Source organism: Megalobrama amblycephala, linkage group LG20 (genome assembly GCF_018812025.1).
Source record: "Megalobrama amblycephala isolate DHTTF-2021 linkage group LG20, ASM1881202v1, whole genome shotgun sequence".
Lineage (NCBI taxonomy): Eukaryota > Metazoa > Chordata > Actinopteri > Cypriniformes > Xenocyprididae > Megalobrama > Megalobrama amblycephala.
In genome coordinates, this window is record NC_063063.1 from 19,657,940 (window position 1) to 19,680,774 (window position 22,835).

General features: G+C 37.8%; 1 protein-coding gene across 14 annotated transcripts in view; it reads left to right on the forward strand.

Moving 5' to 3' along the window:
- The window catches only part of cacna1g (calcium channel, voltage-dependent, T type, alpha 1G subunit), a 234,760-nt gene that overhangs the window by 104,631 nt on the left and 107,294 nt on the right, over positions 1–22,835 (forward strand). For all 14 annotated transcript variants that reach the window (XM_048170124.1, XM_048170126.1, XM_048170125.1 and 11 more), the window contains exons 5-7: positions 11,952–12,049; positions 20,563–20,722; positions 22,083–22,374. In XM_048170124.1, coding sequence (XP_048026081.1) covers positions 11,952–12,049; positions 20,563–20,722; positions 22,083–22,374 — 550 coding nt within the window. The remainder of the gene's footprint in view (positions 1–11,951; positions 12,050–20,562; positions 20,723–22,082; positions 22,375–22,835) is intronic.

Below are 22,835 nucleotides of genomic sequence, written 5' to 3' on the forward strand. Positions count from 1 at the left end.
TCTTGTTTTCTTCTGTTTTTATTTATGTTTTATTTTTTTGGAGCTGGATAGACATGGCCACTATTAGTTTTATCAAAAGTACCGACTTCGATACTAAGTCAATACTGAAATTTGAAAAATGTGAGCACTGTTGATCGGATTTGGATACACCTCTGATTGGCCATTGTGTTCACACGCTCGTCAGATATGTCTGTGATTGGGTGCAAAGATCAATGCACGGGAGTGTTTGAAAGCACACAAAATAGTTTGAAAGCTTTTTGAAAGTGGAAGCGGGAGCATTTGAAAGCAGGCGTCTATCAGTGTACCGGCCTGCTTTCAAACGCTCCCGTGTGTATCTGTGTCAAGAGCGTCATTGATGTCTTTTTACAACATGTTTTTGAAGCGTTGATCGCTGTAGTCAATTACAGACAAATCTGATGAGAGCGTGAACACAAAGGCCAATCAGAGGTGTTTACGAGTGTGCAAAGCATCATATTTTTTAAATTTCAGTATCGACTTAATATTTGACCTGTCATGTAGAAATCAAAGAGCTATGTGAAAATTCTTTTAAAAAATCCCCTTTTATTTTCACCAGCAAAAAAAAAAAAAAAAAAAAGAACATGCAAAATGTAAAGTCATTAACGACAGAATTGGGATACAGCTTTTTCCCTTTTATCACCTTATGCTTCTGAAACAGTCATACCACACATGGTTAGCTGCCAATATGTAATTCTTTAGTGCGTCTTTGTGAATGTCAGAATAATCACTTTGATTAATAATCACTTGTGTATGTGTGAATCTCAACTCTTCGCACAGTTATGCGAACCACTTTAATGTGAAGCACTGATCAACAAAGTAAACACCACAATACAGTGAGACTGGTATTGAATGTACACAGTCAGCTTTGTAGATGCATACCCTGGGAAATATATTAAAGAAAATGTGCATCACTAATAAAGATGTAAACATTTTTGCAAAGGCCACAAAAGGTCAGAAGAGACAAAATGCCTGGTGGATAAAGATTTGCAGTTTTTTAACCATAATACAAACACACACACACACACACACACACACACACACATCCAAAGTTTACATACCCCTTGCAGAATGTTAATTATTTTAACAAAATGAGAGGGATCATACAAAATGCATGCTATTTTTTATTTAGTACTGTCCTGAATAAGATATTTCACATAAAATATTTATGGATAGCAGGGTTTTTCCTGCTATATGGTCTTTGGTGGTGGCGGATGAACATGGTCATCCACAACACAGTATAAAGTTACTAACACACATGAACTGTCGGCCCAGTACTGACAATAAATCTAAAATAAATGCAAAGAAACGTTTTGTAATATTAACTAATCTCATCCTATTTTTTGTGAAATTAAAAATAATCACTGTCAGGACCGATCATAAAACAAACGTGCTTAGAAGTATTTTGTTAAAAATCTGTAAATTTAAATGTAAAAAGTTACTGAGTGACTGATTTGTAAAGTACAGTACTTAAAGTACTTAATGCACAAAACATTTGACATACAGTTTCCGATTTTGTTCCATCCATTGCTGTGGTTATCACTGTCAATCAGATTCAATCGCTCATATATATGGTTGTCAATCCAGAAATTTTGCAGTGTGTACAGTAATTATCAGCTTGAAAATTATATATTATATACAGAAAGGAAAAAGTGAGTTAAGATCGCTGCCATTATAATCACTGAAGCTATCAATTACAACATAAGGTACACATAGCTGCTCTCTTACAAAAACTCCCGTTATAATCAATGAAGCTGTACAATGAAGCTCTTATTGACATCATGTTTATGCTTAATTGGTTATAATGAAAGGATTTGTGAGCATGCTGAACAAAAAGTCTGCCCTTCTGAGAGGTGTTGAGCAGATACTGACAACCTTGATTGCCCATTGCTTTCACATGCTCAACAGACATTTCTGTGATTGGCTTCAAAGCTCATTGCTGCAAAGACATGTTGTAAATTTAAACCTTTGACACTCTGCTTACACAAACACTCACAGGAGTGTTTGAAAGCGCTTTAAAGAAGCTGGCTATCAGCAAGTACTGGTACTGAAGAACGGCAAGTGTCGTCATTTGTCACGTGAAATAATCGAATAAATCTTTAGCGGGACAAAGATTCGTTTTGGGGGCTGCCCAAAAAATTTGAATGCAGGAAAAACCCTGTATAGTCCACAAGACAAAAAATAGGTGAATTTAGAAAAAGAATCAGTTCAAAAGTTTACCCTTGATTCTTTATACTGTGTGGCATTACCTGGATGATCCATGACTGTTTGTTTGTTTTGTGATGGTTGTTCATGAGTCCCTTGTTTGTCCTGAGTAGTCAAACTGCCCAACGTTCTTCAGAAAAATCCTCCAGGTCCCACAAATTCTTTGGTTTTCCAGTTTCTTTTGCATATTTGAACCCTTTACAGCAGTGACTGTATGATTTTAAAGGTGCCATCGAATTGAAAATTGAATTTACCTCGGCATAGTTGAATAACAAGAGTTCAGTACATGGAAATGACATACAGTGAGTCTCAAACTCCATTGTTTCCTCCTCCTTATATAAATCTCAAAACCTCTGAAGAACAGGCGAATCTCAACATAACACCGACTGTTACGTAACAGTCGGGGTGTACGTCCCCAATATTTGCATATGCCAGCTCATGTTCAAGGCATTAGACAAGGGCAGGCAGTATTAACGTCTGGATCTGTGCACAGCTGAATCATCAGACTAGGTAAGCAAGCAAGGACAACAGCGAAAAATGGCATATGGAGCGATAATAACTGACATGATCCATGATAACATATTTTTAGTGATATCTGTAAACTGTCTTTCTAAATGTTTTGTTAGCATGTTGCTAACATACTGTTAAATGTGGTTAAAGTTACCATTGTTTCTTACTGTATTCACGGAGACCAGACTGTCGTTATTTTCATTTTTTAAACACTTGCAGTCTGTATAATTCATAAACACAACTTCATTCTTTATAAATCTCTCCAACAGTGTAGCATTAGCCGTTAGCCACGGAGCACTATCAAACTCATTCAGAATCAAATGTAAACATCCAAATAAATACCATACTTACGCGATTAGACATGCTGCATGACGAACACTTTGTAAAGATCCATTTTGAGGGTTATATTAGCTGTGTGAACTTTGTTTATGCAATGATAGAGTCAAGAGCTCGGGAGGGGGCGGAGAGCGCGAGCAATTAAAGGGGCCGCAGCCTGAATCGGCGCATTTCTAATTATGCCTCAAAATAGGCAGTTAAAAAAAATTAATTTAAAAAAATCTATGGGGTATTTTGAGCTGCAACTTCACAGACACATTCAGGGGACACCTTAGACATATTACATCTTGTAAAAAAAATGTTCAATGGCACCTTTAAGATCCATATTTTCACACTGAGGACAACTGAGGGATTCATCATACACAATTATTACAAAAGGTTCAAATACTCACTGATCCAAAAACTTTTTGAATTTGAAGATCAAGGTAAATTTACTTAATTTGTCTTCTGGGAGACATGTAAGTATCTTCTGTAGCTTTCGAAGGGCAGTACTAAAAATGATTTACTGGTGTTTTCTTCTGGACCATCAGTGAATGTTTGAACCTTTTGTAATACTTGCTTATGAGTCCCTCAGTTGTCCTCAGTGTGAAAAAGGTGTATCTCAAAATTATACAGTCACTGCTGTAAAGGATTCAAATATACAAAAGATGCTGGAAAACCAAAGAATTTACGGGACCCAGGGGATTTTTCTGAAGAACATTGGGCAGTTTGACTGCTCAGGCTTGAGCATAACTGTATGTACACATACATACACACATGGCATTCGGTGCTGACTTGGCATGATGTGTGCTTTCGAGAAAACACAAGGACACTACTTTTCCATTCCATGAATCTTGTCAATCTTGACTCAGTGGCAGTATGGGCTTTATTGCCAGCTTTACTGCCTCTGACCTAACCTCATGTGTCTTGTTGGTAATTTCATAGGATTATTTGTTGAGATGGAATTTAGCCCAACATATGGAGCATATGGAAGCACATTCAGGAGGCATCAGCCAAAGTGTGTTCACAAGATAACCATACAAGAGTGACAGACTGCTGGCTTGTTCCACCATTGGCTTCAACTAATTTCCCTCTGGGTGTTTGATACTTCTAGATGACATGCTTACCATCAAAACCTTCAGTAATTTGCAACAGTCTTACAGTCCTCAGCAGTTTGATCGGTTGTGGTACCTTCTGAGGAAACTGGCGAGTGTTTGGTTATTGCTTTTACAAAAAAGTACTGAGTACCATGGTATAGTAATGGTATCAGGTGATGTACCATGGTTCTGATATACCATGATTCTAATATGGTATTCACATGATACTTCCACAGATGTTGTAAAGTACCATAGTGGCGTGTCCAAAAATCATGGCAGTACCACAATACTTGTTTGTAAGCTTAATTTATTTTTTGGACTTTGGCAAAAATTGGCAACCAATGTAACATAAAAAGAGTATTTAATTATAAACCAGAGAACTTGGAGGCATGGTTTATATGAACCATTTGTTTCCGTTTAAAGGTTAACATTTAGTGAGGTTTTTTTTTCTTTTCCTTTTGGAGAACATTCTGACGCAATAAATCACAAGTCTAAAACTCATTTTAGCCTGCTTACTAAGTGAATAAATTGGTGCTGGTGGTTCAACTGGATGGTTCGTTTCCAAAACCCCCGCCACTGAGACATTCATTGTTTTGCTCAATCTTCTGTGCTTTTCTATCTGAGGTGAGCCAGAGAGCTTATAGAAGTCTAAAGATCTTGGCTGCTGTGCTCTGGATCATATGTCTTTGTGTCTCATCTGCAGAGACATTGAGGCGAGCCTTCTCACTTCTCAATCTTTCAAAGCAAACCCCTAGAGAATGCAGACCCTCGATACACCCCACCAAGATGATGTATCAGTTTCAGACACCCGCAGTGGTTTGGCAACTTCTGCTGAATCACTTTTAAATTAGTCTGCCCTTTTCCCTTCCGCAGAGTCTTCACACACACACGCTGCGTTAAATACACAAAACTTCCCAAATCCACAGGGCTTCTACAGGGATTGTGACAGTGTCTTTAGTGATTGTTTCAATGCTTTTTAAATGCTCTATGAGACTTTTACGATTTTTAACAAGAGATTGGGTATAAAGGCATTTTTAGAATTTCTTCTAGCATACTTTGCCATAACCTTGATGGAAGTGAGTTTTACGACTTTTTCCATAATGCTGTACCAAATGTTGCATACTTTGACAAGGAACCAATATGTTATTATTTTAGGCATTATTCTCTCATGCATTTTCTCTCTACTACAGGGCTGCACAAAATGATCATGTCTTGCAGACATGTGCCAACTTTTTAGACAAATTCGGTCTTTTATTTTTGCTTAAATATTTATATTTTACTGGAAAACCTTGTGTTTTTTCACTATTATTATTCATGAGTTCCTCCAATGATATGCTAAATGTTATGTACCTTATCTGGGATGTGAGTCATGTTTAGTATGGAAGCCTCACCATCAAGGACAGGCCCAATTGTCTTGATCTTCTTTCTTCTCCTTCCTTTTCCTCATTCCACTTATTCTACAACCTCTTCTGATTTAGTTCCACATCATCTTTCCCTTCCCTTCCCTTCCCTTCCCTTCCCTTCCCTTCCCTTCCCTTACCTTACCTTACCTTACCTTACCTTACCTTCCCTTCCCTTCCCTTCCCTTCCCTTCCCTTCCCTTCCCTTCCCTTCCCTTCCCTTCCCTTCCCTTCCCTTCCCTTCCCTTCCCTTCCCTTCCCTTCCCTCCCCTCCCCTCCCCTCCCCATCTTCCTCTTCCATGCTCCTTTTCCTCTTCCTCATCCTCTTCCTCCTTTCCTCTTCCTTTTCCTCACTATGGTTGGCCTTTGGCCGAAGGAAGGTAGTTAAGGTTCTGACAGTCTGCCTGGAAGCATTGCAGGTCTCCGACTTAAGGCAGGAACACACCAAGCCGACGGTCGGCCGTCGGGCAGTTTTTCTTCGTCGGCCGACTAAGTTTTTTCAGTGTGTTCTGCACCGTCGGCTGAAGTTGGTCCTCGTCTGCTTTTTTTCGGCTGATTCGAAATGTTGAAACGGCGTTGGAGCTCGTCGGTTCGTCTGGCCATCTGATCATTCTGATTGGCTGTTGAGCTACTGCCGCCTGCTGGTTCGGAAAGGCATTTCATCTCACGCAGGCACAGAACTGACATGCAACTTGGCCGTCAACTGTTTAGCATCGGTTTGGTGTGTCAGGGCAACTTTGGACACAGACGCTGCCGACGTGAGCCAACCCCGCAGTCTGCTTTCGTTGCCACTAGTTCGACGGCGTCGGCTTGGTGTTTTCCGGCCTTTAGAAAGATCCCTCAACTCCTAGAAACTGCTCATTTTAGGCTAATCCAGCAAACTGACCTGGATTGACTGACATAATACTCCACTATTCAAAAAACACTTTCATGTGTTATTTGAAGATTTCCTTCACTTTAATATTAAGAATATTTTTGTCCGTCATGTAATGGCTTTTTCAGATGAATGTCTTGGTGAGAAAATGATGATAATTTACTTTCCTTCTGGGTTGTTTGACCAGGCATGTATTCTGTTTCATGTAGACAGCTGTCATTTTCTGGTCAAGTCAATAGTTGTAAGGCTAGCGCAACCTGTCAACTCATTCACCATCATTCATGTCAAGAATACTGACAGTTACTGTCTTATGTGTGACCGTCACCAAAACATGATCAGTCTGACCTCTTTAGAAGCTTTCACAATCCCGTTGCTCAAAACCTTCAACAGTAGCTGATGAAGTTTACTTTTTTTGTCTTTTCTAACTAACAACTGAGAACAGAGTTAGAGGGAAACCTACTCTAAATTGAACTACAGTAAAAGCTCCAGATCAGGTCATGACCCACATCGGCAGTGCTAATGGAGTCTCCCTGTCCCTGAATGAGGATTTCGTGCCTAGGTATAGGAGGCTTCTGGAATGCCATTTGGCTGGGAGGCTGTTGATGACACTGGAGAGCATCCAGCACTTTCATCTTAGGAGTTCTTCATCTCATATTTGTATATGGAGACGCCTGGAACTGATAACACAGGTACTAGCAGATGGCCTCGATCCTCGATCTCGATCTTCCACACATACATTAGGTTAAGATCCTTTTGCTAACATAAAAAGAAAGGACAGGAAAATATTTGCTTTTACTGGCCTTTTCATTACGAGATTTGGTGAAGCAATAGCTTAGAAATAATAAAGTGATAGTACACCCAAAAATCATTTACTCACTCATGTTATGTCTACGTGACTTTTGCAACCTGATCTCAAAATACACACCAATGCGTACATATCACTGCAGTTTCCAACAGAAATGAACACTAGAGGCAGTAAAACAGCAAACACTTTTAATCGTTTTCATACACAGTTATGATTACAGGGTCAGATTATGGATTAATAAAGACTTGTTTTCACATCTCCTTGCACAATATTATGTTATGATCTCAAAACACTTTTTACCAAAGTGCATGATTTGTAAACAAATACATTTTGGACTTTGCATCGCTTAACCAGCTCCATACGTTTAGCTTTTCTGACGTAACAAGCTTGCTCGGTAGCTCAGCTGGTACGGAACTGTACTTAGGATGTAGAAGCCTTGGGTATGAATCCCGTGAATCATGACTCACGATAAAATAGCTCAAAGATGAGAGATCAAAAATAAGCTAAAACGGGATGTTTACTATTGCGTTTTTGTCATATTTGCTTTTGTTAACACTATCGGGTAGGTTTAGGTGTAGTGTAGATGGTATGTTATTTTAAAACATAATGGAGCATTACACTTTTAGCGACACTCACCGGACATTTCAAATCAGAACTGCAGTGATGCATACAAAACCAACATAATATAAAACGTACCATATTTACGCTCAACTGTTTCGAGAAAAAAAACGGTGCCACTTTTAGCGCCACTCAGTGGACATTTCGTCACGAAACGCACATGGCTCTACATATTTTCGTTTTGCAAAAATGTTCCTACAGGTATGTTTTTCTAATAAGCCTGGGCTGGACTTTTTATAAAGCTTCAAGATTGCTTTTGCAAGTTTTTTGAAGCTTGAAAGACCCAGTTCTTGTATACCATAATTGTATGGCTCAGTACATTTTGTCATTAACCGCCTTTTGTGCTCCATGGAAGAAAGAAAGTCAAACAGATTTGAAACAACATGAGGCTGAGTAAATAATGGCAGGATTTTCATTTTTTTGGGGGGGTTTATTATTCCCTTGGGTTCTCATTTGATTTGGTAACTTTTATGAAATATCCAGGCTTCATATAATTGTCACTCACAGTGAGGCTTAATTCTCTTTGGAAATAAAGCATAAATTACATACTACTAACATCATACAAATCTCTCTGTCATCTGCTGTTACAAATCCTTAATCAAAACACTGTCCTCATTTAGTCATGAAGGAGAGGAGAACCCAAATGTCCACCTCTGCTTCTGATTTAATGATTCTGCTTCGACTGTTTCCAGACTCGCTGCTGACACACTTAATGTGCAGACCCAGACCTTGTCAATAGGACGAGACAAGGACAAAGCATTATGAACAAAGGTTATCAAACGTTTCCTCAAGAAAAAAGCCAGTTACAGGTCCCGCTCATTCATTTATTTTTCGACCCATCAGAGGAACGCTCTTTGGCTGAGGCACACAGAGCAAATTAGGTTTTCTCTTCATCTATTCGAGTTATACGTCTGCATTAACTTCCATTATGATTATTATCCTATAAAGTGACCATGGGGCCCCAGAATTGCTCAGTGTTGACATAGTATTTTGTACATAGAGTCAAGGGGAAAGATAGATAGAAAAAAAAAAAAAAAGAACAGAATCCTGACTTTATTTTTCATCCAAATGATGGGAAAGGTAGTGCAGCACTATTTTCTTTCTCAGACTTTGTTTTTCTTTGGAATGGAAGTCACTTGTTTGGCTTAGGTGTTGAGGTATTGTTTTGAAGAACACTTATCTGAGAAAGAGAAAGAAACTTGTCATTTTGCTGATCTGAATCCGAGGCTAGGGGCAGATTATCCTGTTCCGACCGAAGTAAATCAATCAGTCTCGTCCCATAAAAAACAGCAGAGCACCCCTGACGGCAATTGTGTCTGAGAGCTTGTTGAGAGAGAAATATATAGAAAAATACAAGACAGAAATATAAAATTGAAGAGAAGTATTGTATGTTTGAACCTCTCTGTCTGTATTTGTTGATTTAGTTTGGAAGAAACATTTCTTATTTTAATCACAGTTGTTTTTTTGTGGTAAAAACAATTCTTTGATGAATAGAAAGTTCTAAACTAAGAACAGCATTATGGGACATAGAAATATTTTTTAACATTATAAATATCTTTACTGTCACTGTTGATCAACTTAATGCATCTTTATTGAATTAATACTTAGTATTAATTTCTTTCAAATAATAACAATAATAATAAAAAATCTTACTGACCCCAAACTTTTGAAAAGTAGCCTAAAACATTCATTAGTACATTAAATATACCTTGTGAATGTGACAATCTTTTTTTTTTTTTTTTTTTTTAAATGTTTTACAAACACTTTACACAGAATAAATTGTTTCCTGAATAAGGAACTTCCAGGAATTTCACTTCCAGAAAAACAACCAATAATATATGACTCACCTTGTCTTTGGGGAAGTGTTCAAAATGTTGTCCAATCAAATGCTCTCTAGAATAAGAGTTTATCTCCCCCTAAAAATATACATCTCTAATTAGCAATAGTAAGTAGAAAATAAAAAAATGTTTTTCAACAATAACTTCACCAGCACAGTGAGGAAAACAGTTTTGTTTGTTGCTAACGTTATGCTAAACTGTAATAGTGTTGATTTGTCATACAAATGCACTGTATAAATTCATTTGTAGTTGAATAAATGAATGAATTGAAATAAGACAAAGAATTTGATTCATGTGGACAGACTGAGAAGCAATGCGAGGACAGAGTATGTGTGCGTGTGTTGTTAGGGGTATATCTTCCTTCTCTATCTTAATGGAGAGCTGATTGTTCGGAAGTGAACCTCCTCTGAAACTCGCCTCATTAACCTGCCAGGTGGTGGAAGACACCAAGCTCTGATTGAACTGCAGCCAGGACGGCTGCTTTGAAGACCACAAGGGACTCGGAGAGGATGGAGAGAGAGAGAAAGAGATCTGAAATGCTGCGTATACTCTGTTGCAGCTTTTCGTAAACTGACCAGTCTTGCATTGATCATACAGAACAACTTTATAACGTATGAAATGGAGTACGTCCCAAAAGAGCTGGTATTTCTAATGCTGCAGGAATTTAAATGTCTTTCAGTCCTTTCAATAGTCTGTTGTGGAGCTGTTCAAACAAGACACAACAGCACGCTAGCTCTCTCGGGTGCAGCCGGAGATCGAATCGAGCAGATTTCTTATGGATGTGGAAGGCCACACTTGTTTTGGATCCGAGACCACTGGCTCGCTCATACTTTTCCTATTATAGCGACCTTGCAACTGGCATTGTGTACGCAGTATGGAGCCGTTGTTGATTGTGTGACCATGTTGTCAAGAAACAGAGTGATTCTGGGAAGGTGTGTCATCCTTCACCACGGCCAAACACAAACAGATAACAGAAGAGAGGTCTAGGTGCTGACTGGACAAACGCCCAGCGACACTTCACTTTTTGTTTACGTATTTGCGAGCGGCCATATTAGTGATTCATATGTGTGTATGAAAGAAGTAAGAGGCTTGTTGACGATATCACATTTACACACGTCCACCTTGTTTAGACGCATCCCGCATCCCTTGGGGACATTTTTACCGAATGTCCTCACGCGTGTCCTGTCTCTCTCCCCTTCTTTACAGGCATTTTGTCCTTAGAGTCGCCGTCTCTCTCTCCCTCTCATCCCTCTCCCTCAAATCTGTCCTTTCTCCCTATCCACTTCCTGTGTTCCCCTTCTCTTTTGATATTTTCGTGTTTTCTTCATTCCCATTCCTTCAAATTTTAGTCTTAGTCACCACTGTTATTATTTTTGCAGTCCAGTTGCCAGCTGGTTTCCATCAAGCCCAATCAGTGCCTTCAAAGCTGTTCTGCACATTTCAGGAGCAACAAAGTCAGAACACATTTCCTCACTGCCCTGCTTGGCTAATGGGGCTCGCACTGTTTGCACGTCACCGACTTCAATCGATCCATATTTGCGAGGATGGAGAAAAACCCCAGATCACGCAGCTTTAATCTAAGCAGGTCACATGACCATGAGAACCCTCATTAACATGCGCGTTTGCTTATCAGCATCAGCTTTGTTTATGAACTTGATACGTATAGTGTAATTGTAACTTTGTAATTTTTTTGCTTTTTTAAGTTGTTGTATGGCCAGAAACAGTTATTGGGTTTGCAATTACACGGTTGCAAGCTCACAGGCACATAGAGACACACACTTTGTTTATTTTCTACAAAAACATGCAATTCTTTTATGTGCCTCGCTCCGAAGTTCACATGTGCGAAGCAGCTGTGGATGTGTTTGTTTGCGAAAGCTCTACATTAACCTTCCTTCCACCTCTCTTTGACCTAATTGAAAACGATTCAGTGTAATTGTTTGATGAATCCTGATAACTTTCGATTGATCTACAGTATGGCGTTGGCAGTTCGGCAGAAAACACGCCACTAATGCGTCTGGGCTGTCAGTGTTTATTTGAAAATATTGCTGCCCTTTTATGCTATTCTACCATAAATATGGATGATGTTCATCAGCTTAAAAAGCAGATCAGTTTTTGCCTTCAGGTGATATTAAGGATTCCAATAAATCCAAAATGTGGATTAATTAACAGATGCACTGTAAATAGGGGATAATGTGCCTTCATTAGTGAATGCATCTATTCAAATATCTTGCTTTATTAAAAGTTGAAACTCTTTTTGTTTGTGTGTGTTTACAGGATGCTGGAATACTCTCTCAACCTGCAGAATGTTAGTTTCTCTGCGGTCCGAACGGTCAGAGTACTTCGACCTCTTCGAGCTATTAACCGAGTCCCCAGTGAGTACAATATCACAGCCATGTTCTTGCACGCTTTGTATTAACACTGTAACTTAATGAAGGTGCTCTCTTATATAATAATGTGTGCATGTATTAGTTTATATTGATTTACACTGTAAACAAAAAACAGTAGTGACGTTTACTTTACAGTGAAAATTCCTTTTGTTAAAGGTGCCCTAGATTGTAAAATTTTATTTATCTTTGCATAGTTGAATAAGAGTTCTGTACATGGAAATGACATACAGTGAGTCTCAAACACCATTGTTTTCTCCTTCATATGTAAATCTTGTGCGTGAAAACACCACAGAAAAACAGGCAAATCTCAACATATCGCCGACTGTGACGCAACAGTCGGGATCATTAATATGTACGCCCCCAACATTTGCATATACCAGCCCAGGCTACTATCAAACTCATTCAGAATCAAATGTAAACATCCAAAAATTACATGCCATACTTGCGTGATCTGATATGCTGCATCACAAACACTTTGTAAAGATCCATTTTGAGAGTTATATTAGCCGTGTGAACGTATTCTATTGTTTATGCAATGTTTAAGGCTTGGGGGCGGGGAGCACGAGCATTTAAATGTGTACAAGCACAGAATCGGTGCATTTTTAATCCCACCCCAAAATAGGCAGCTAAAACATGGTATAATAAAAAATCTATGGAGTATTTTGAGCTGAAACTTTACAGACAAATTCTGGGGACACCTTAGACTTATATTATATCTTGTGAAATATTGTTCTAGGGCACCTTTAACATTGGTTAACAAATTTGTTAAAATGATCTAACAATGAAAAATGCTTTTTAAAAAAAGTTGTAATTGGTCATATTTAATGGACCTGTTCTAACATTAACTATGAACATTTGTATTTTTATTAAATAACATTTAAAAACATAACAATTAGCAATACATTTGATCGAGCATTTATTACTCCTTATTAAATGCATAAACATTAACTAATGAAACCTTATTGGATGAATCAGTGGATTTAAATGTGCAAAAACATGCAGAGTAATGCGTTTGTATTTATATTACATTGAGTTTTGTTACTTGTGCTCTTTGTTGGAATAGTAAGTAAAGGTTGCAGCAGTATTTACTATTTTTATAATAATAATAATAACTTGTATTATTATTATTACAGTGATTCAATGTTCAATTAAGGTACATTTGTATCACTTTCTGCTGTAGAAAATGGGAACTCAGAACTTAATTCAATTGATTAATTCCCTGCATTCAATCAAAGAGTTTATTAAATTCGCAATGTTCTATGTTGAATTGCATTATTTAAGCACTGTGGTCAATTAATGTAATTTAATCAACATTTGAAAGTGAAATGTAGCCTGAGCTCAGTCATATATCAGAGGAGTTCATGCCATTTTAGGGACTTTAGATTTATAGATAATTTTCCTCTTCATTGCTTTTTACAGCTTCTCTTTTTACATACACGCACACACGCGCACACACACAGAAAGAATAATAGAGACTGGCTCACACACATTCACTCTCTCTCTAAGGCAGGGTGATGATATTTCATTGGCCACATCGTTATATACCGGATGTTTTAATCACTCTCTGTGCCAAGGAGATGCCCGCGGTTCCCCCACGGCTCTTATTTCACAAGGAACCATGTCTGGCCGATCCTGCTTGATGTCCCTATTTGTGGAGGGTAGTAAAATGTATATTGAACAATGGTAGTATTTAGCTGGAATGTTTTGACTAGCTCAGACGGGGTTTTGGTGAGGGTAATTTGTGTGGGGTCCCGTTCAGTTCTCACCCCTCTGGATACGGTTCAAGTACGTCTATCAGCCTGACAGACAAACTGCACCCATTCTTCATCACTGGACCAGACCGTGTTTCTCGCAGGCTGCGTCCAAAAACGTAGGCAGCTGACTTGTTGCCTCTCTGCCTTATCAGGCAATGACTTTGAAGGCAGCGTTTGCGCATGAAGGATACCTCATTAAAGTGAATTTGACAGACTCCTGAAGCAGCGTAATGGTTTAATAATCTACAGCAGTGGTTCCCAAACTTTTTAGCGTGGAGTACCCCCTAAAGGGATTACTATCCTTCTGCGTACCCCCTCTCTGCGTACTGCAGTCACACCTTTACCATTAAGGGACAATATTTGCCCCCTAAATTGATTTTTCCAGTGCATATTTTAACTTTATGAATAACTTTATAAAATAAATAATGTTTTAAATAAAAATGTTCAATAGAGAAATATGCAATGATGGTAAAACTAAATAAAACTTTTAAATATTAAACTAAAACCGCCAGTAGGTGGCAGCAAGTCACTGTTTTTATGAGTGAGTCATCAAGTCATTCATTCAGTAACGAAGCAAATGGCTGTGAATGAATCATTGAATCATTGACTCTCACGATTCGTTCAAAGCCGCAGAATTGTTCGCAAAACACAGACGTGTGTTGTAGTTCTGCTGTGGTTTTCGTTAGAACTATTATTTCATTGCACAATAGAGAAAATACTTACAGTACTGTGTTTAAAATGTACGTTTTGTTTTTCGACCTGTTGTATAATAATGTCACGTTTGCAGTCATGTGGATATTTCGGAACAATTGTGTTCTTGCTCGTTATCATCATTAAATACAAGAACTCACAAAAGGTTTGTTTTTGTATCGGAGAAAGTTCGAGACTTAAATCGAAATTAATCCACTATCAGTGTCTAATTGTTCTTCATGCAGATAAGTGCTAAATCCCCACTTTTACAAAGGTGCACTGTCGAGAACGGCAGTAATTTAGCGTGATATAAGGCAGTATGCTGCACACAATCCATCATATGTGTGGATACAGTGATTTTTGACTGCAAATAATGAGGTAATTTGATTAAATGTACTGGATTTACAGCATTTTGGCAGTTAGAAAAACATGCTCGGTTTTAATATTATTTTAAGTTAGAATTAAATGAACTACTCAGCATTTTGTTCGCGTACCCCCTTTTGTCACCTCACGTACCCCAGTTTGGGAACCACTGATCTACAGCAAAATAGACAAAGCTTTGGTGATAACTAAACAGATATTTAATTACTACAATAGAAATATCTCATCAGAATTGAAAAACGTTCAAAAACTTGCAATTACACACAAACTGACCACCAACTGCAACTTTCAGATGCCATCTTTATTCCATTCTCAACTAAAATGGAAAGCACATCATTTTGGGATATCAAAGGCAGCAAAGTAAACATCTACGTTGCCTTAAAAAATGAATCAGATGAAGGTATCTCAGGAGACAGGAAGTGAAGCTAACATTGGATTTGGACATGCCTTGATGCCTTCATCTGAATGCAGCATTTGTAAGCTTTCGGACACCATCATTGGCCCGGGGGGTCAGAAATGGCATCCAGAGGTATGCCTTCCAGTTCGCTTAGGAAACAAAAGTGCATCCATTCATATAATCATTATTGCCTAATTAATACCTGTGCCAATCAGAGACAGGGGGTGAAGTGGTGGCAGACAGCCTAATTCATTATTCAAGAGCCACCCAGACTAATTAAAGGCCTAATGTTTGCATTAATTTGGGAATTATTTTATCTCAAGCTCGCCTGCTGCGGACCATCACTGGAAGAGTGGGTGACATAGATTTTTGTTGATCCTATTTGTCATTTTTTCCCAGCACTAATCAAAACAAAAGATGGGGGGAAAAAACATAATAGGAGAAAGCTCAAATTATCACTCATTAGACTGTCAAACTGAAAACAAAAGTAGCATGTCATAAACATGTTGAAATTCTTTTGACTGAAAAAGTGTCGGTGGGCATTCCCACTCTACAGCATGGGACTTTCACACTTTTTTAACCTTTTTATTTTATTTTATTTTATTTTTTTTTACTTTTTTTTTTTATAGTGACTAGTTTCAATAAGTGGATATGAGAGTGAGGCCATGCAACAAAAGCAGACAAAGAAATGGACTGTATAATTTTTTTGTCTGCTTTTTTCTGTAATATTTATTTATACTTATTATATATTACAAATTACATGTAAAAAGAGGTGTTTAATTTTTAGGAAATATTGTATAAGATATTTAATAATAATAATAATAATAATAATAATAATAATAATAAAATATTTATTTATTTATTTTTTGTTACACTTTATTTTAAGGTGTCCTTAATTGTTACAGTGTACATACTATTGGGTTAGAATTAGGGTTTGGTTTAGGGATAGTTGCATTAATTAGGCACAATTTATAGTTATTACTAAAGTAACATGTAACACACTAAACTAATGTGGTACCGATTTTCTTTTTTTTTTGTACAGTAACTTTGGTAACAGGGTCGAATTGTTGAGCCTGTACTTTGCAGACTCATGTCAGTCCTACTCTGTTTCTCACATCACTTTCTTCTATGTCCTCTATACCTCTGTGCCCTCTGTCTTTCTGTTCTCTGAGAAGCCGTCTTAATCAACATCACATTCTGTTGTTCTCCACACCCATGGCTTGATTGATGAAGGGACAGGAGAAAACTGTCAGTATATGACAAACATGTTCCCTCACAAATCAAAATACTCAACACTGCTGTGATGTACAGCTGGCTCGCTCTGCTTTGTCTTTGGTGTGCAGGTGTGAAAATGGATCTCTTAAAAGGTCTGTAATATGTAGACAGACCTCTATATGTGCCCTTTAACTCTCCCTAGAAGGTGGATTAGTCTGTCAGAAAGTCTAGAGCTCTTTTAGACTTCGTCTTCTGGATTAGAATTCACCATGATTCTGCACTTGAGGGCAGTTGGAGGTTAATTGGAAACCTGCCATGCTGCCCACTTCTGTATTCTATTATTATTTGGGGCAAGGAACATCATCATGTCAAGTGTCTGCCAGTGGTGACGTTGCGGTCATCTTTTTCAGAAGGCTAGCAGTAATTGGAGTGGTGGACATGTAGATTGGTGAGAGACATAAGGGCACTATTGGAGAGAAAGAGATGCAGACACAGAAAGAGAGGAACTGATAACTTTGCATCATACATCCCATGCATCACATGAGTGACTATTTTTATGAATTATGGAGATAAGAATGAGGCAGTGCGAGATACTAGGATCAGTAGAATTGCATTGTATTTCAACATTGATAATAAGAAATTCTTGAGCGCTAAATCATATACATTTTCGAAGGGGATAGGGGATATGTGTGATGGCCATGCAGAATGAACTATGGATTTTATTTATAGTGCAAAGGCACATGAATAACCTGTGGAATGGGTGGATGGATGATAGAACCCTGCAGTTTTTAGATATGAATCATTATGTGATTGCATTATTGTTAGATATCTATTTAGCATCAGGCCATTCATTCTACCAGCATCTCTTCAATGAGCTTTGTGTGATGCAGAAATGAAATCAGTGGGTTGAGTGTTGTCCTTTTACAACCTTATTGAATTAATATTGTGAAGATTAAGCTTCTCATCTCTTTAGTCAAGTCTTCTGCCAAGTATCAACACCCTTGTGGTAAAATGTATCAGCTGAACAACAGTAGAATATAGACCCCTGTGTTTATGTGGTGTTCATGTCCCCTCAAGCAATTTTAATTAAACCTAGAGAGAAGCTGCTCTTTTATTATCTGTGGAAGCTTATGAGAAATAAATAGAAAGCATGGTTATGATCTCTTTCCCCCCTGTGCTTTGTCATTGAGCTTGTTTGGTGCATGTGGAGGACTCCAAAGGGCAGGGGATCCCAGGAGTCTTCTTCATAACACAGGGACCAGAGCACATTGTGTGGCCCTGGAGACTCTCTTTTTAACATAATAGAATGGCTATGGCAGGATATTTACAGTCTCCCCTTGGGAAATACTCTCTCTCCTAAATAATCTTTTCAGAAGGAGTTTATAAATGAGTTAAGCCACCTGCGTAGAGCGAGACCTTTGCATTAGTGAATTGCTATAGACTGACATAGCTGGGTCAGAGAAGGAAACGGGTAAACAAGGAGTTATTGTTCTGGAATATTTGCTAGATTTCATTTATGTCAATGTAGTGATAAGGAAAATAAGGACTGGAATCTGTGGAATAATCATATAAAGGAGGAGTGTTCTCACATTTTCATTTGCAAAGAGAAATAAAAGTAACAGTAACTTTCTTGAAGTAAACTTTCACTAAAAGCCTTCCTTCCTCCAGAAAAAAATAGTCCCAGACCGTGAACAGCAACAGAAGTTACATTATAATGCCATTAGATGGCGGCAAAGACTGTCGTTATGTGTGTTAGTCAGTAGCAAAGACTTTTACATTGAAAAAGCTGAATTGTTGTGAACACGGAACAAGACACAAGTGACAAATGCTTTGACTAGCGCTGTCAGTCACGGGAAAACCCCTTAACTGTTAAAAGGACAAGATAATACATCAGACATTTAAACATTTTTTTATTATGAACGGACCTGATGGAAAATGTTAAATCTGAATGTAGGTAATAAACTCGTTCACTCAATCTTTTTCTCACAATACTCTTCTACATAATACATTAAGCTTCAATGAACAATATCAATTGATAACTCACAGTTTACGTTGCTAAGAGTGGTTGCTAAGGGTGTTGTGTTGGGTGAAGCTGTCATAGCTTTTGACCAATTCGAGTCAAGGACAGGAACTAACCATTTTATATATATATATATATATATATATATATATATATTAGGGCTGTCAAACGATTAATCACGATTAATCGTATACAAAATAAAAGTTTGAGTTTGCGTAATATATGTGGGTGTATTGTGCGTAATTATTATGTATATATAAATACACACAAATTAATGTATATATTTAAGAGAAATATGTTATGTACAAAATATTTTTATTTATATATACTATAAATTATATAAAAATATAAATAAATACATGTAAATATTTCTCAAATATATACATGAATGTGTTTGTATTTATATATACATAATAATTGCACACAGTACACTCACATATATTAGGCAAACTCAAACTTTTATTTTGTATGCGATTAATCGCGATTAATCGTTTGACAGCCCTAAAATATATATATATATATATATATATATATATAATATGCTATTCATGAATTAAACTAACCATTTTTTATTTTATTTTTTATAACTGAAATGTATTTATTTACCTTTTTCATACATTGATAATTTCATTATTTCATTTCAAGTGGTACTTATTCTCTATATGGTTTTCAAAACTTTTTTGACAAAGAAGGATAGAATTCCAAATCATTTTAAATCTGCCATTATTGTTCATTGAGCTCAGCCAGTCATCTGAATGGTAAATGTCATGTGTGACACTACAATTTTTTTGTAGTGTAATATATTTTGAAAAATGACACAATTTATATACATAATTTGGAAATCTAAGTCATAAAATGAGTCCACAAGTGACATTAGCGATGAATGTAGACTAAAGTTAGCTTAACCTCATGCTCAAATAGTCCATTATCGTATTGTGAGGAAACTCACATGGCCCGGTGTTCCATTTGTCAGTCTTCTTAAGGGACCAAATTCAGGAAGGTGATTTTCTCCAGAAAATACACCTCCCTGTGGGGAATTACCTCTCAGTTTGTAAGGGACACAGATCTGTGCCGCTGTCACAGATTCAATGCTTGTTAAGCCCTGACTTGGCAAGCTTAGCTGAATTGCTGTGCTAGGGTGAACTCCACAGTCATTTGGAGTCACTAATGACCGAAGTTAGGAAGTGATTTTCTGTGCAGAAATCTCAGAGCAGTGAATTATCCACGAGAAACACATCGTAATTGGAAGAAACGCTCCGTATTTCAGAGACCTCGATTGTTGTTCTGAACTCCCCATTTCCTAATTACAAGTAAATAGATACACGCCGATAAACACTCACAAAACGACACTGCGTGTCCTAATTTCCCTGACATAAAAATATTTTGAGGCCGTGTTTCTATCAGGGCGTCTCATTATCGAAGAGTGTATTTGAGGGGCTAAAACCCATCTCGAAGACGACGGCTTTGAGAAATGCAGAATCTGCACAATACTGAGCTCTGTAAACCCACACAGCACAGAGCCATTTTATGTGATGACACGGATCTTCTATTGTCATTCATTCCTGTTAATGCCTCACTGCTTATCGCCACTCACTCTTCTTCCAAATGTGGAAATTACAGCCAGCCACAGTTATCACCCACAGACTGCAGGCTGCCAGGGAGCACCGGCTGGATTACCCTGCTCCACCAATTACCCGCCAAACCCTGAACAGGAAATGATTTTCATCATTTATGCTTCAGTCAGCTGGCATTGTGGTTTGACACAGGGCAGATATATTGGAGAAGCCAGGGCAACAGTGTCTGAAAAACTGGATATCAGCAGAGATTTATACTGGCACCTATAAACAATCGTATACTGTAGGTCTACAACGAGCCTCCATAACCATGAAATGGAGCAACAGTTTGTTTAGTGCATTATAACACTATCATTTCATATGTTTTACGAGAGCAATATGCTTGTGGCAGTATCTTTTTATTATTACAATGTTTGTGTGTGTTTGAGGGATGAAGTAATACTAGTTTCTCTTTCATTGTTCTGCAGGTATGAGAATCCTGGTGACGCTTCTGCTGGACACTCTCCCCATGCTGGGCAATGTGCTGCTGCTTTGCTTCTTCGTTTTCTTCATCTTTGGGATTGTAGGAGTCCAGTTGTGGGCCGGGCTTCTCCGCAACCGCTGCTTCCTCCCTGAAAACTTCTCCCTGTGAGTGCGATGGCTTGGGCTTCAAGATCACGATAATAATTTTTAAGTGACCTCAGGAGTCTTGAAATGGGGAGGGTAATAATGTGAGAGTACATTATTGTAATGATGAAAGGCCAAATGTCATCGGCAAATCTATTTAAATTGAGTTTTATGGGCCTACAGATTGAAAACAATAAAGAGCAATACATAAATTAACGAAAACATCCATCTATCCACTTTGAGTATTAGAGTGTTGTCCATTTTATGTTACTGCAACACAACTACTTACCATTTTGGGAGCAAATAAAGTTAGAATTTTTTTAAATTTATAGTGGAAAATGTGCATGATATGTCCACAAAGGTGAAAGGGTCGCACAGGGACTATTGGAAGTGATTTCCTTCCAGAAATGTATAAACATGTAGCAGACACGACCTTATATGTAATGAATCATAAAAAAAATGAACTGAAATCCTAATAATTCTAATTTTCTTAATTTCTGCTTCCATTAATTTTCAACTATCAATCAATTCATTTTGTTTATTATATAGCTCTGTAAACCCCACAGCTATCATTGCGCTGAGAGCATGAATTAGACCCCGTGGATTCACGGCCTGGCACAGCGTTTTGAAGGAATCCACTGCCTCACAGAGATTGGCTTGCAGCGGTGATTATGTAACATTAAGACGGTCTTAAACTGTTAAATTGCTCTTAAGAAATAAATATTTCAAGGGGAAGGGTTCTTTGGAAGGCTAGGATTTGTCCCAATGGGTAATTGAAGGTACTTGTGCAGCTAATTCGCCATGGCACTTTCTCTCTGAGGTGAATTTGTGTTGACAGACGGCCCAATTATTCAATGTCAGAGCCAAACGCCATTAAAGCTAGGCCTTGCTCAATCACTTTTCTTCGGGAGATAGTTAGCGTTGATCTCGCTGCAGCATGACTGGTTCTTAAATGGGTGTTTTTCCAACCCTAGGAGAAACTGAGGCTGAGCAGAGAGCACTGAGGACTTCATTGGCTTAGTTACTGCTCAATGCACAGCTAATTTGCATTTATTTGCATGAGTTGTCTGAACTGTGTGTCTATGCATTACATATTATGTCTTTTGTGGAACACAAAAGGTTGATTTTTGAAAAATATCCTGGCTATTTGCTGCATTTAACGAGAACTAGAGCTGTCAAGCTGTCAAATTACAAATAAATAAAACTAATAAAAGAATCGTTGAAGTGGTACATCAGCGGTGTAAAGTATTTGAGTAAATGTAATTTGTTACATTTTCATTTTTACGTAAACTCTCATTTCAAGAAATAATTATAGATTATTGTTGGTGTAAAAACAAACTCTACTGATAAAACGTGATTCATGTTATTATCTTTTGTACAGGCCTACCAGTCTAGACTTGCACAAGTACTACCACACAGAAAACGATGATGAAAACCCGTTTATCTGTTCTCAACCTCGGGAGAATGGCATGCGCCTGTGCACCTCCATCCCCACGCTCCATGAGGAGGGCCGACAGTGCCAGCTGGACATGGCAGCTTACAATAGCACAGACAACACCACCTGCGTCAACTGGAACAAGTATTACACCAACTGCTCTGCCGGAGAGGCCAATCCCTTCAAGGGGGCCATAAACTTTGACAACATTGGTTATGCCTGGATTGCCATCTTTCAGGTCTGTTATAAGTCTTCTTTTATTGCTTTAATGCTGTGAAGACTTATACAAAGACCTTCTAAAACACTTACAATGCCTTAATATGACAGTTTAGTAAGCATGCACAATATATTGGTACCATATCGGTTGTAGTTTAGTATTAGAGATTTGATACATTTAATTGTGCATGCTCATTTTTCCGATTTTTCCATTTAGATTACCACTGACATCATCTAATGCTCAAAGTTAGTCTCTAAAAACAAATATTTAAAAACACTGTTAAACTATAATCTTTAGCAAATTTTGGCGCTATGATCCAACAGTGACATATGTAATTCACTGATTGATCCAAACTGGGACTACATTTACTATCATGAACCCAAATGTGCTTACCTCAGTTTCCCTGACCGGTTAGTGATTTTTTTAAATGCCTGACACTGTTTGAATATCAAAGCTCATTTGCCCTGGGATTTTAGATTAGC